Source organism: Mytilus trossulus, chromosome 10, assembly GCF_036588685.1.
Source record: "Mytilus trossulus isolate FHL-02 chromosome 10, PNRI_Mtr1.1.1.hap1, whole genome shotgun sequence".
Taxonomy (NCBI): domain Eukaryota; kingdom Metazoa; phylum Mollusca; class Bivalvia; order Mytilida; family Mytilidae; genus Mytilus; species Mytilus trossulus.
This window is the reverse complement of record NC_086382.1, coordinates 16,316,715-16,332,194: the sequence shown is the minus strand read 5'-3', so window position 1 is coordinate 16,332,194 and position 15,480 is coordinate 16,316,715. Positions and strand designations below refer to the sequence as shown.

Here is a 15,480-nt window from a genome sequence, read left to right as displayed (position 1 = left end):
TAATTATAAATGAAAATAACATTACTGGGATGGAGAGTTGTCTCATTGGCACTCATACCACATCTTCTTATATCATTTCACCTGTAAAAAAATCGGCGCAAATGAAAGAAAAAATCGGCGCAAATGAAATGCAGATCGGCGCAAATGCAAAACGCCGCTTGGATATGTCTACCTGCCTTGTTTAAAATGATTTTTGTTTTGTTTGTTGGTATTTACAAGGTTAAGACACCAATCATCACAGTATTGATTAAGTACACGTTTCAAGTACACGTTTCTTTTGGAGTCCTTTAAGACTTTTGAGAGTTTGAAAGTAAATTAATGTTGTCTGCATACATTAATCAATGAAATGAACAGTTATTTAACATTTAGCATTTTTTTGTAAATCATTAATAAAGATATTAAACAGATTAGGACTAAAGTTATTGCCCGGTTTTACAAATTAATTGATTATGTTACAGCCTTCTATTAAATTTTTTTTTTTATGTTTTGATCAGCTTCTAAAGCTTGAGTTGTCTCTTTTGCGTTATCTTGTATATTTAAGAGGTCAATTACCATGCATCATATTACTTAGTACTGGTTTATTGAAAAATGTTGAGAATGAATCAATTCAGTATTCTTAAACTTGTGTTCAATGAAGAACTTGACCTCTTGTAACTCTACTATTGTGCAGCCCTTGACAGCTGATTTTGAGTGTTGTTCCTGTGGAACCAAGCTTTCCCTCTGTTAAAGTTCTGTTACGTAGAAATATACATAATAAATATAAGTTATATACTAACCTTGTTAGAAAGATCAACATCCATGCTGGCAGTTCCATCATTTATCTTGACCGGTAAACACCATCTTTTAGAATCTGGACATTCAAGTTTTCCAATTAGTGTTGATATATAAGCCTATGAATATGTAATTTAAAGAAGAATGTACAGTATTTTATAGTATATACATATAAAGTAAACTAATTAGTAAAAGCAGGAATTATGTGATAACATATACTCTTAAAGTGAACTTTTTGAAGAAAATCCAATATTAAGCCATTATAAAAGCCCTCCTTTTGATGATATAAAAACATTTTGCAATGCTGCACAGGTTCTGCCCATTGTTGAAGATAAAACACCACTAATTCATGTCTGGTCATAAAAGAACATACCAGATGGTACAAAAACTAGAGGCTTTAAAGAGCCTGTGTCGCTCACCTTGGTAAATGAGAATATTAAACAAAAGGAGGAGATATTCATGACAAAATTGTGTTTTGGTGATGGTGATGTGTTTGCACATCTTTACTTTACTGAACATTCTTGCTGCTTACAATTATCTCTATCTATAATGAACTTGGCCTAGCAGTTTTTCCACTTAGTAAAAATTTACAAGTTTTATGAAAATTGTTAAAAATTGACTATAAAAATTGACAATAACTCCTTAGGGGGTCAATTAACCATTTCAGTCATATTGACTTATTTGTAAATCTTACTTTTCTGAATAGTATTGCTGTTTACAGGTTATCTCTATCTATAATAATATTCAAGATAATAACCAAAACAGTAAAATTTCCTTAAAATTACCAATTTAGGGGCAGCAACCCAACAATGGGTTGTCTGATTCATCTGAAAATTTTGGGGGAGATAGATCTTGACCTGATTAACAAATTTACCCCCATGTCAGATTTGCTCTAAATGCTTTGGTTTTTGAGTTATAATCCAAAAACTGCATTTTACCCCTATGTTCTATTTTTAGCCATTGCGGCCATCTTGGTTAGTTGGCTGGATCAAAAAACACATTTTTGAAACTAGATACATCAATAATGATTGTGGCCAAGTTTGGTTTAATTTGGCCCAGTAGTTTTAGAGGAGAAGATTATTGTAAAAGTTAATGACGATGGTTGACGACAGACGACGGACAACAACAGACGATGGACGACGGACGCCAAGTGATGAGAAAAGCTCACTTGGCCTTTTAGGCCAGGTGAGCTAAAAATGGTTAAAAATTGACTATAAAGGGCATCAACTCCTATAGGGGTCAACTGACCATATCTGTAAATTAACTTATTTGTAAATCTTACTTTGATGAACATTATTGATGTTTACAGTTTATCTCTATCTATAATAATATTCAAGATAATAAACAAAAACAGTAAATTTTCCATAAAATTACCAATTTAGGGGCAGCAACCAACAACGGGTTGTCCGAATCATCTGAAAATTTCAGGGCAGATAAATATAGACCTGATGAACAAATTATCCCACATGTCAGATTTGCTCTAAATGCTTTGGTTTTTGAGTAATAAACCAAAAACCGCATTTTACCCTCATGTTCTATTTTTATCCATGGTGGCCATCTTGGTTGGTTGACTGGGTCACCGGACACATTTTTTAAATTATATAACCCAATGTTGATTGTGACTAAGTTTGGTAAAATTTGACCTGGTAGTTTTAGAGGAGAAGATTTTTGTAAAAGTTAATGACAAAGGACGCCAAGTGACGGGAAAAGCTAAAAATCTATTGCATTGGCATAAATTTGTATTTTTCCCCCTTTTTTATTTGTTAAGTTATTACTAATTCTTTCAATTATAAAATGTCGATCTTACCTTGACCTTGAAACTGATAAGTTGCTGTGTTTGCAAATATTTCTTGACAACACTCAGGTATGTCCATGGATCATAGCTCAAATTTACTGTAATAAAATGATGGCCAAACTGGCGTATTATTAACAACATAAAATTATCTCAAGTTATCTTCATTTATCAATAAATAATATATCTAATATTGATATGCTGATTAGACTCTTCCTATTTAGTGAGGTTTAAAATGTCTGTTTATAAATGAACATTTCTGCTTTTAGTAAAATAGACATGATAGAGGCATAAGTTGAAGACACCAATGTACAGTTGTATGGTATCTTTGCTCACATGCCAGCCTGGCTTCTTTTGCACAAAATTCCATAAGAAATGTAAGTGTGCTAACAATGCAATGTTCCAAATTAATACATTTAAAAGAGACTTATCTCTAGTAAAATTATTGAGTCATGCTAATTTTTCGAACCCACCCTAGAGATTGCTTTGGCATAAATTTCATAAAAGTCTAACAAAAAATAATGCAGGATTGAGCTACAGTAACTTACCATGCAAATTTTAAAATAATTCTAAATATTTCAACATTACTACCAACATTATCAAACATGATGTAAGTGTTCTGGTCAAGTGGAATTTTCACTTGTTACAGAAAAATTAAACTCTAACAGTTAAGTATTAATATTGCATATTGATAAAGAAATACTCCAAAAAGAAATATATTTGATTTTGTTTGAAATTGGGTTTTTTCCTTTGTAGTTTGCATTAATTATATTTAAAGATGGGAACTAGTATTAAAAATAGTTCTGATACTGGTTCTGCAACAGTATGTACTATTTATAAAGTTTAATGTTAGGTGCATAAATCATGAGAAAAGTTTTGGCAGTTTCTACAGGTGGGGTTTAATTGTACTATATAAAGTTTGGCATTGAAATATATTAGTATCGAAGGTGCTCACAGCTGCGTCAAATTGAAGTTAAGTCACATTGGTATATTCACAGTTGCTGCTATGTTAATTGTATGTTACAGGCCTCTAAAATAACTCTTTTTTTCAACTTGTCCTGTAGGACAAGTACATACCAAAATTTACTTGTTCGAATGAAATTGTTACTTGTCCAAAAAATTTCTATTAAAAACAACCTTTTTACATTTTTAGTTGATTAAAGGAACAAAACGAATTTAAACAATAGACCGGATTTGATGTTTTTTTATTTATTTAAAATACTTTCAAAAATATGAGTCAAGTACAAATGTACAACTGAATCTAGTCATGTCACATGACTTAGGTTCTAGTTTTTCACCAATGCCAGTCTAGTCAGACTCTAGACATGAGGAACAATCTGATAAGCATGTACACTCATTGGATTTGTATCCTGATTTTTTTAAGTCGAAAAAAGTTTATTGAAATGCAATCAATAAAAAGAATATGATTTTGTGAATTTTATGGTAAAAAATATTTTTGTGAAAAAATTACCAGCATGGTATTTGTTATAAGGAACAGAATCATGTAGCAAAATGAGGAACTGATTTGTCTTGGTCCCGAAATGTCTCCTGTCTTGCCAAACTGTCTATCAATCATGTCTACTAAATATGTCTCCTACCCGGTGCCAAACTGTCTATCAATCATGTCTACTAAATATATCTCCTACAGTGCCAAACTGTCTATCAATCATGTCTACTAAATATGTCTCCTACAGTGCCAAACTGTCTATCAATCATGTCTACTAAATATGTCTCCTACAGTGCCAAACTGTCTATCAATCATGTCTACTAAATATGTCTCCTACAGTGCCAAACTGTCTATCAATCATGTCTACTAAATATGTCTCCTACCCGGTGCCAAACTGTCTATCAATCATGTCTACTAAATATATCTCCTACAGTGCCAAACTGTCTATCAATCATGTCTACTAAATATGTCTCCTACAGTGCCAAACTGTCTATCAATCATGTCTACTAAATATGTCTCCTACAGTGCCAAACTGTCTATCAATCATGTCTACTAAATATGTCTCCTACAGTGCCAAACTGTCTATCAATCATGTCTACTAAATATGTCTCCTACCTGGTGCCAAACTGTCTATCAATCATGTCTACTAAATATATCTCCTACAGTGCCAAACTGTCTATCAATCATGTCTACTAAATATGTCTCCTACCCGGTGCCAAACTGTCTACTAAATATGTCTCCTACAGTGCCAAACTGTCTATCAATCATGTCTACTAAATATGTCTCCTACGTGCCAAACTGTCTATTAAACTTGGAGCTAAACATGTCCAGGTGAAGAACTCTCCTGTAAAGTTACCTTATCTACAAAGCACATCATTGATTTGGATCAGTTAGACTGGTTTTCAAGAATAGTATACCTTTTACCTGCTAAAAAGTACCTGTTAAAGAACCAGTTAAAAATTATCTATTGCAAAAAAACATGTTGAAGAAAAAGGTTTTGCATTTGAATAAACAGAATGCAGAAACATGTCAAATTAGTATTTGTTTTCTTAGTGTTTTTTTTATAATTACTTTATTTATCAAAGTTGGATTACATTCATTTTCTCCTGAATAATTGTACTTGTCCCGACGGACAAGCTTGATACAGCTTTTACTTGTCCAACCTTTTTTCCATCTGGTAACAGACAATCGAACAAGCTTTATTGTTGAGGCCTAATGTACAGGCATTGAAGGTATTACCTGAGGAAAAAGAAACGATGCGAAAGAGGAACAATATTGTATGTCATGTATTTATATGATGTTTGAATCAAAAATCTGTACAATAAAGTAAAATAAAATATTATATCACAAGAGAAAATAATATGTTACTGTGAGAAACTAATCCTATATCTGTGTTTGTCTTGTTTATAGCCTATTGAATTTAGAGATTAAATACTTTAAATTCGGATGAGCATGGCTAGGGAGAATTTAACCCAAGTTATAATCTGGCAAGAATTTGTCAAAGTTAGTATTTCATTTAAACAACTCAATACATTGTATGAAACATTAATACATGATTGACTTTACCTTCCTGTGATAAACACTTCTGTCTTTCCCTGTTAGTAATGTTTTCAGGTGAAAAAGCTACTTCAATGTTAATATCAATATCTACATCAGATATACCACTGACAATGCCACCTTCTAATTTCATGTTCAGGACAGGTTCTTTCCACTGATCTGTAGCTGATACATCAGGTCTTATATACTCCCCTACATCACAATTTGACACATATGACCTCCTTTTGCAATTTTGATTGTCTACTGGTGATATTAATTGCCTCTTCTTTGTGGCACTGACTTGTAATTTTTCATTTGTATCTAATTTAGTCCTTGAATTAGTGAAATCTGACATGTCAAAGTCGTCATCAAAGTCTTCCTCAACAAAATTCATGTTAGTTATGTCCTCATGTCTAGCTGAAGCTCTTGGTAAGCTTTGTCTTTGTAAACTCATTTGTACACTGTTGTCTTGATGAGGAAATTGATTGTTTATGTTTGAATTTAAAGATGTGATATTATTATGATTGACAATTGATCCTTTGGTGACTCTTGTAGGATAAGTGTTCACACAACTGCTATGCTGAGATTGAAGAGGTAAGGTTGTTGTTGAATTACTAACATTCAAACCTACCCTGTCAGTAAAATCATCCATATCATCATCTAAAAATACATCCAGTGGCAAGTCTTCATCAAACTGAAATATATATATATATCATATAATTAGCATTGATATGATTGCTTTTGCATATGTGTAATAAGCGGAAGTACACAAGCCATAATTTCCCACCCGGGCTGATAACCCATATCAGGGGCGTCTTATGCAAAAACCCATAACAGTGCTTCTCGTGCAAGTTAATTACGGTGTTTCTGGTATAGATTGTTTTCTTTTCCATTGTGACGTCAGATATTTTTTGTGACGTCAAAATTTATGGGAACTTTTGTGGGGATAGTTTAGTACTTGCTAACAAATGCCATTGACAATTAAGAATCATTTTTATAGTACAACAAACAGTAATAATGATCATAAAACTCTTCCAAATTTCCAATGTTTCAAAATGCCTCTATAGGAAATGTTACCATACATATATATGGAGGTAGTGATGCTGTTGTTGGATATTAATTATAGTATATTTGATTCATAATTTAACTTCTTTATAAAGCTTTTGACTGTTTTTGGTTATTGCATTTATTTATTAGCCTTACATGAAACTATTGTCGGAAGTATATGATAAAGCGATTAATACATGGCCTTTTCCACATCAGCCTGGGTATCATCCCTCTACCCATATCAGCCCAAGATGGAGTGGAGGTGCTGATATGGGGGTCTCGGGATGATACCCAGGTTGATATGGAAAAGGCCATGTATTAATCTCTATATATATACCAGTATATGTAAACATTCTAGAATTACAACTGTGTTTTCATTTTTTGTGTACAGACACTTTAGTAATTGTATGCAAAAGCACAGCTGCATACACATCGAAAATTTGACAAAAATAAAAATATGGTGAATCTATTAAGAATAAAACTTAATTAATAAAATAAATTAAAAAGTATTATACAAATATGTGAACAGTCACTTTGTATCAATATTATGTTCCCAAAACTAGTCTTTCTTTTCTTTACAGAAGTTCCAGCATCTTGATTATGTTGCTGATGCAATTAATTAAAAGAGTCCTGGAGGTGTCAGAACACAATTGTTATGTCTTTTACGTCTCCTTACCCTGGCATCTTTTATGAAGATTTCAAAATAATTGATGAATTAAATTATGACATTCCAAAAAGAGCATGCATGGGCAACGATTCATTTTTATGATTTTTACTTTCTGTATGTTTATATATGTCCTCCTTAACATATTTTTTATTTTTTTAATAGTCCAGTCAAATTTAACACGGTTAAGGTTAACTGGGATTGTTAAGGGTAGTTTTTGTGCAATGTTTTCACCTCTTTTCGCCCCTGTTCAACTTGTTCACCCAAATAAATAATTTTTGCCTTTCGAGATTAAAAGTGACCTTAATGTTGTATTGTAATGAATAATAGCTGACTAATCTTCTTACCTCATCAATGACAGACTTTTCTTCTTGTTTGAATTTTTCTGAAAAATATGAATTAACTGTATTTATTATTCAAAGATTTTTGCCTCTGGAATTCATAATAATTACATTTTTATATTGAATTTATATTTGCAACTTACTTTTGACCTTGATCAATATAAAAAATAAAAAAACTCATTCAAAATTATGAAGATAAGTTGCTATGTGTTTAGTCCCAATAATGTAAAAACAAGTGAAACTGCTAGCTACTGCTCACTGATGATACCCAGCCGCAAGTCATGCAAGTGGATAATATAAATAGTGTAAAAATATGCAAGTGTTTGTTAAACAGGAAGTTGTCAACTGATGAATCTGAAAAAGCATCACACGGTATAGCTGACTTATATAAATCCTGAAACCAAATTTCAGAAATCCTTGTATTGTAGTTCCTGAGAAAAGTGTGACGAAAATTTTCAACTTGGCTATCATGTGTAAAATCGTACAAGTGTTTGGTAAACAGGAAGTTGTCAAGTGATCAAATCTGAAAACGCATCACACGGTATAGCTGACTTTGATAAAGCCTGAAACCAAATTTCAGAAATCCTTGTATTGTAGTTCCTGAGAAAAATGCGACGAAAAATATTCATGGGACGGACTGACTGACGGACGGACAGACAGAGGTAAAACAGTATACCCCCCTTTTTTAAAGCGGGGGTATAATAAACAGTTACCGTTTATATTCCTGTAAGACATGTTTTAAGTAGTCTGTGAAACACATGTTCCTCATTTAAAACTATAACTTGTTCATTGGATTTGTCACCTCTACAGGCTGTTGTTACATGCTGAAGTTTACCTTTGTGTAAATCAAAGAGACAAAGAGGATATGTAAATTCCATCATGGCAACAAATGTTTTTTTATGGATTGTTGAGTTGCTCTACCATTGATGTTTACCTGAAAGTTGCTTTCATTTTTCAGTAATCAATTGGTGTTTATTTGACACAGCATCAGCTAAAATAAGGTAAATCCCATGGTGACTGTCAAAAGTAAATAATAGGTAACAATATTTACCAGAATGGGTTTTCCTTTGGTTAATTGATACTGCACCCCTTGTTCCATTTCTATTATCTCTAGTAACCACAGGCTTAATATCAGACTTTGTATTCACTGTAGGTCCTCCTTCAAATTCCTGTCTATATTGTTTACCAGCATTGGAAATATTGTTTTCTCTAAAATATATTTATCAAAATTATTTTAAAGGTTTCTACTGATATGATGGGTAAAGATAACTCTAATTTCTATTGTGAATGTATATTATACATTGCATTGTATTATCGTTTTATAATACAATATAATGTATATTACACATTGCATTGTATTATCATTTTATAATACAATATATCATAATGACCTTACTATGGCCTTGTTCAATGATATATAAACACAACTAGAATGTGTCTAAAGTACACGGATGCCCCACTCGCATTATCATTTTCCTTGTTCAATAGACCATGAAATTGGATAAAAAATATAATTAGGCATTAAAATTAGAAAGATAATATCATAGGGAACATGTGTACTAAGTTTTAAGTTGTTTGGACTTCAACTTCATAAAAAACTACCTTGACCAAAAACTTTAACCTGAAGCGGGACAGACGGACGGACGAACGGACGCACAGACCAGAAAACATAATGCCCCCTCTACTATCGTAGGTGGGGCATAAAAATGCAAAATCATGTTTAAGAGCTTTTTTCAAAACATGATCCTGACATCTGGACAAGGGGTTAAAATCCTAAAGATCACTTCTAAACTGTGAAGTTGGCAGGTATGCTGTAACTAGAGGCTCTAAAGAGCCTGTGTCGCTCACCTTGGTCTATTTGAATATTAAAAAAAGGAAGCAGATGGATTCATGACAAAATTGTGATTTGGTGATGGTGATGTGTTTGTACATCTTACTTTACTGAAAAATTCTTGCTGCTTACAATTATCTATATCTATAATGAACTTGGCCCAGTAGTTTCAGTGGACAATGTTAGTAAAAATTTACAAATTTTATGAAAATTGTTAAAAATTGACTTAAAAGGACAATAACTCCTAAGGGGTCGGGTCAATTGACCATTTCGGCCATGTTGATTCATTTGTAGATCTTACTTTGCTGAACATTATTGCTGTTTACAGTTTATCTCTATCTATAATAATATTCAAGATAATAACCAAAAAAACAGCAAAATTTCCTTCCTTAAAATTACCAATTCAGGGGCAGCAACCCAACAAAGGGTTGTCCGATTCATCTGAAAATTTCAGGGCAGATAAATGTTGACCTGATAAACAATTTTACCCCCATATCAGATTTGCTCTAAATGCTTTGGTTTTTGAGTTATAAGCCAAAAACTGCCTTTTGCCCCTATGTTCTATTTTTAGCCATGGCGGCCATCTTGGTTGGTTTGGCTGGTCACGCCACACATTTTTTAAACTAAATACCCCAAGGATGATTGTGGCCAAGTTTGGATTAATTTGGCCCAGTAGTTTCAGAGGAGAAGATTTTTGTAAAAGATATATAAAATTTACGAAAAATGGTTAAAAATGTACTTTAAAGGGCAATAACTCCTAAAGGGGTCAACTCACCATTTTGGTCATGTTGACTTATTTGTAAATCTTACTTTGCTGAACATTATTGCTGTTTACAGTTTATCTCTTTCTATAATAATATTCAAGATAATAACCAAAAACAGCAAAATTTCTCTAAAATTACCAATTCAGGGGCAGCAACCCAACAATGGGTTGTCTGATTCATCTGAAAATTTCAGGGCAGATAGATCTTGACCTGATAACCAACTTTACTCCATGTCAGATTTGCTTTAAATGCTTTGGTTTTTGAGTTATAAGCCAAAAACTGCATTTTACCCCTATGTTCTATTTTTAGCCATGGCGGCCATCTTGGTTGGTTTGGCGGGTCACGCCACACATTTTTTTAAACTAGATACCCCAATGATGATTGTGGCCAAGTTTGGTTAAATTTTGCCCAGTAGTTTCAGAGGAGAAGATTTTTGTAAAAGTTAACGACGACGGACGACAACGGACGACAGACGCCAAGTGATGAGAAAAGCTCACTTGGCCCTTTCGGCCAGGTGAGCTAAAAATGGGAAAATCAAAATGAGAGTACAATTTGGTCAAATACATGTGATGGATAAAAATCCGACAAGTATGAGAGCTTTTCGTAAAATCAACACAGTTGTGTTCACAAAATATCACTCTGATAAAAATGTCAATTCATATAGACAATATAACAGTCAAGAGAATATAAATAATAATCCTATCAAGTATGAAACCTTTATATCAAATGGTCTCTGAGTGTAGTTGTGGGAGGGACTAAAGGAAGGACCATAACAATATTCCTGCAAACATTTTGGTTGGTTGGTGAAACTAATTGACTATATTTAAAGAGAAAACATTTTGTGTTTCCCCCTGCCAGTACCATTGGGCTTAAATTAAAATATTGTTTGTTTGCAGTTTACCGACCGACCCTTGAAAATCCTCCCGACTGTGAAAATTTTATTGCTTTAAATTTGAAGAATTTTTTTTTAATACCTCTATTGACGCGATCCGGAACATTGGGTCTTTTCCGGAAATGATTTAAAGTCTGGATCAATTACGCAATTTAAGTTCGTTTTTTCTTAGCTTCCCGTCAAGCTTTCATGTGACCATTTAATGATAAAGCACATGGAAATTGTTTACAGGTATCCATGAAGTCACGGAGGAGTACTTTAAGCTGTCGTCTCGTGTCAATTTTAAGACAAATAACAAACAAAAAAGTTTATTAGTAAACTTTTAATACAGATTCAGGCACATGTAATGATGTGTGATGATATCATTGACGATGATGCAGCGGATATTCATAACTGACATGATAACCATTCTGTCTCAAACAAATCTGGTTCAGAATCTGTGGAGCCTGACTTTATGGAACCAATTTCAGTGGTTAAATAATTCGACAGCAGCTTGAAGTATGGCATATTTTCTACAAATCAATGGAAGACGACAAAGATGAAACCACTCCTCCGTGACTTAAATCTTCATGGATATCTGTAAACACGCCTGTACGGAGGAAGGGCTCATTTGAAATGTTAATGGATATAGATCATGCCAAATCAATAAGAAGCAACTCTAACTACACAAAGATGTAGAGAAAATGAATGGTTAGCTTGAAAAATAAATATACTCTCTCTATATTAAATCTATCTTCAATTGCAATGAGTATGCTCCTTTAGGATAAGGGGGGCTGCCCCACTCATTGCAATTATTCTCTTTCTTACAATATTAAATATACCCAAACTGTGTGGCCTGTGTGAATTCAATTAAAACATGTCCTTAGGAGCTATGCTGCCAATTTTTTTTATGCATAAAAACATTTCAGTACAGACCATTTACTTTTAATGGGGTGCTATGGATTTCACCCCAAACTTAAGATTTCTTTGGTTTTCATTAAAGCCTGGCAAAAATATAACCTTATCACATATAATTAAATATTGTTAGAAATATGAAAACAGTTGGATGTCTTCATACTTTTTTTTCAAGTTGCCTTTTTTTCAATTGAGGAAGATTCAATGGTTATTTTTTTTTATCAAAAATATACTCTTTAATAATTGTCTTATAAATCTATAATATATACATTTTTCTGATGAAAATACTCTACTCATGAAAACATTCTAGTCAAGAAACATACATGTCTGAATATATTTCTTTAAAACAGTTCTAGTCATAATGACATTCCTTGTTTATAAGTGTTCCAGTATTTAATAATTATACCATATTTTATGTCATAAATTGGATAATGACACTATGTTAAAGTTTCAGTTTTGGTTAAAAAGTTTTTTATCTGAAAATACCTGTTCATTTGATGTTGGTTATCAGCATGTCCAGTGTTTGTTGTTTTAAAATGGTTTTTTTTTTCTTCACAAGAAACTTGGTTTAGTAAATGCTTGTTTAAACTGTATTTTGGCTGATAAAATAAAATATTTTTCCTACCTACCGACCCTTCAGTCTGAAGGTACAGTCGGAAAACTGCAAACAAACATATTTTTAAGGTTGGCCTTGTCAGTGTAAACGAATAATGTTGTCTGTAAGTAAGTCTTTATGTCAGTAAAATCTGGAAATTATTTAAAACAATTCAGCATTTTTTTATTCAGATTCTATTTCTTCATCTTGAAGGCCTTAAGGAAGGTTAGGACAATCTTAAAGATTTGTACAATTATGCACATATCAACTTACAAAGTCAATTGAAGGATGTTTTTATGTGTGTTAGATTCCATTAAAGTTATGCACATATCAACTTACAAAGTCAATTGAAGGATGTTTTTATGTGTGTTAGATTCCATTAAAGTATCAACTTCCCCTCCTAAAACAGATACATTTTCTTCTTTCAACATTAATAGTCCATGGCGACATAGTATTTTTCCTGTTACAAGAATCTGAAAATACACATATAGATTATATGCTGACATGTTAAACCCCGCCACATTCTGTATGTATGTGTGGCATAATGTGCCTGTCCCAAGTCAGGAGCCTGTAGTTCAGTGGTTGTCGTTTCATAATGTGTAACATATTTGTTTTTCGTTCATTTTTTGTACATAAACTTGGTTGATAAGGGATGCATATGAAAATGCATTGCACAATAATTACGTTAGATGTATGTTTCCTTATAACACTTTATTCTGATTGGCTAACTGCACATCACATGTTATTCCTTTTAAAAGCAATTGCATTACTCAATTAAACTTATCATTCTAATATGACATCCTTATTACGCTTTGTTAACAAAGCCGTGTTCTAATGAGCATAAAAAATATGTTTCACAAATGCGCACAGACTTGCTGTTTATATTAATGTTATTTCCATCGTTATACTTTTAAATATCTGCATTTAAGCAGCTAAAATAAACTTTTATTATATATCTTTATCAAACAACATATATTTACCATGCTCGTAGTTTTTAAACTTATCAAATATGAAATGTAATATACAGTCTGACTCTACGGGAGGACATGGGAACAGCCAAACATTCTTACGGTATTTTACTATAAATATATTGTATTTGTCATATTAGAATCGAAATAATTCCTTCATGTCATGCTCTATGCTCATTTTATCATGGGTAGGCATTATATTTGACCACATTTTACACCTCGCTAACGCTCAGTATAAAATATCGACAAATATAATGCCTATCCATGTTAAAATGAGCATAGAGCATGACATGAAGGAATTATTTCTTAATTCATGATAACACGTGGTCCCACAATAAAGTGCACAGGTGAATTAAATATTTTTTTTTATAAAATTCTTGTTTTCATGATCATAGTTAAACAAGAGGCTCTCAAGAGCCTGAATCGCTCACCTTAATTTTTTTGGTTAAATCTCTCATCAATGATTATTTTGGCTTTTCAATTTATTTAAATGTTCTTTGAATCGTCCTATTTTCTTCAAAAGCAAAAAAAAAAGCCAGGGGAGCTAAAAATGTAATTACAATGTATAAGTATTAAATGCTTCATTTTATAACTTCATAGAGTTGTAAAAGCGTTGACTGTGCGCACATTTTTAGAATGAAGAAATGTACTTCGGTCAATGCTTTTACACCCCAATAAAGTTACAAAAAGAAGCATTCAGTTCTTAGGTATATAAAGTTGCTTTAATACTTGAAGCTTGAAACTTAATTTCAGGAAGATCTGATTTATTGTTTAAAAAAAAATGCAATTAAAATTAAACTAAAGGCTCTCAAAAGCCGGTGTCGCTCACCTTGGGTCTATGTTCATATCAAACAATGAACACAGATAAATTCATGACAAAATTGTGTTTTGGTGATGGTGATGTGTTTGTAGATCTTACTTTATTGAACATTCTTGTTGCTACAATTATCTGTATCTATGATGAACTTGGCGCAGTAATTACAGTGGAAAATATTTTCTAAAAATTTACAAAAATTTATGACTATTGGTCTATGTGAATATCAAACAACAAAGGGCACTGATGGTAACATGACAAAATTGTGTTTTGGTGATGGTGATGTGTTTGTATTAACATCATTGCTGCCTACAATAATCTCTATCTATAATGAACTTGGCCCAGTAGTTTCAGTGGAAATTGTTAGTAAAAATTTACAGTTTATAAAAATGGTTAAAAATTTACTATAAAGGGCAATAACTCCTAAAGGGGTTAACTGACTATTTCTGTCATGTTTACTTATTTGTAAATCTTACTTTGCTGAACATTATTGCTATTTACAGTTTATCTCTATCTATAATAATATTCAAGATAGTAACCAAAAACAGCAAAATTTTCTTAAAATTACCAATTCAGGGGCAGCAATCCAACAACCAATTGTCCGATTCATTTGCAAATTTCAGGGCAGATAGATCTACACCTGATAAACAATTTATCCCCTGTCAGATTTGCTCTAAATGCTTTGGTTTTTGAGTTATAAGCCAAAAACTGCCTTTTACCCCTATGTTCTATTTTTAGCCGTGGCGGCCATCTTGGTTGGTTGGTCAGGTCATCGGACACATTTTTTAACTAAATACCCCAATGATGATTTTGGCCAAGTTTGGTTTAATTTGACTTATTAGTTTCAGAGGAGAAGATTTTTGTAAAAGATTACTAAGATTTACGAAAAATTGTTAAAAATTGACTATAAAGGGCAATAACTCCTAAAGGGGTCAACTGACCATTTCGGTCATGTTGACTTATTTGTAAATCTTACTTTGCTGAACATTATTGCTGCTTACAGTTTATCTCTATCCATAATAATGTTCAAGATAATAACCCATAACAGCAAAATTTCCTTAAAATTACCAAGTCAGGGGCAGCAACCCAACAATGGGTTGTCAGATTCATATGAAAGCCAAGTG

The 15,480-nt window shown here is 32.5% G+C and overlaps 1 protein-coding gene across 4 annotated transcripts in view; it reads right to left on the bottom strand.

Moving 5' to 3' along the window:
* The window catches only part of LOC134686946 (recQ-mediated genome instability protein 1-like), a 46,574-nt gene that overhangs the window by 11,791 nt on the left and 19,303 nt on the right, over nt 1-15,480 (bottom strand). For all 4 annotated transcript variants that reach the window (XM_063546809.1, XM_063546810.1, XM_063546808.1 and 1 more), the window contains exons 6-11: nt 12,914-13,047; nt 8,650-8,807; nt 7,605-7,642; nt 5,577-6,240; nt 2,579-2,664; nt 777-890 (exon numbers count right to left, since the gene is read on the bottom strand). In XM_063546809.1, coding sequence (XP_063402879.1) covers nt 777-890; nt 2,579-2,664; nt 5,577-6,240; nt 7,605-7,642; nt 8,650-8,807; nt 12,914-13,047 — 1,194 coding nt within the window. The remainder of the gene's footprint in view (nt 1-776; nt 891-2,578; nt 2,665-5,576; nt 6,241-7,604; nt 7,643-8,649; nt 8,808-12,913; nt 13,048-15,480) is intronic.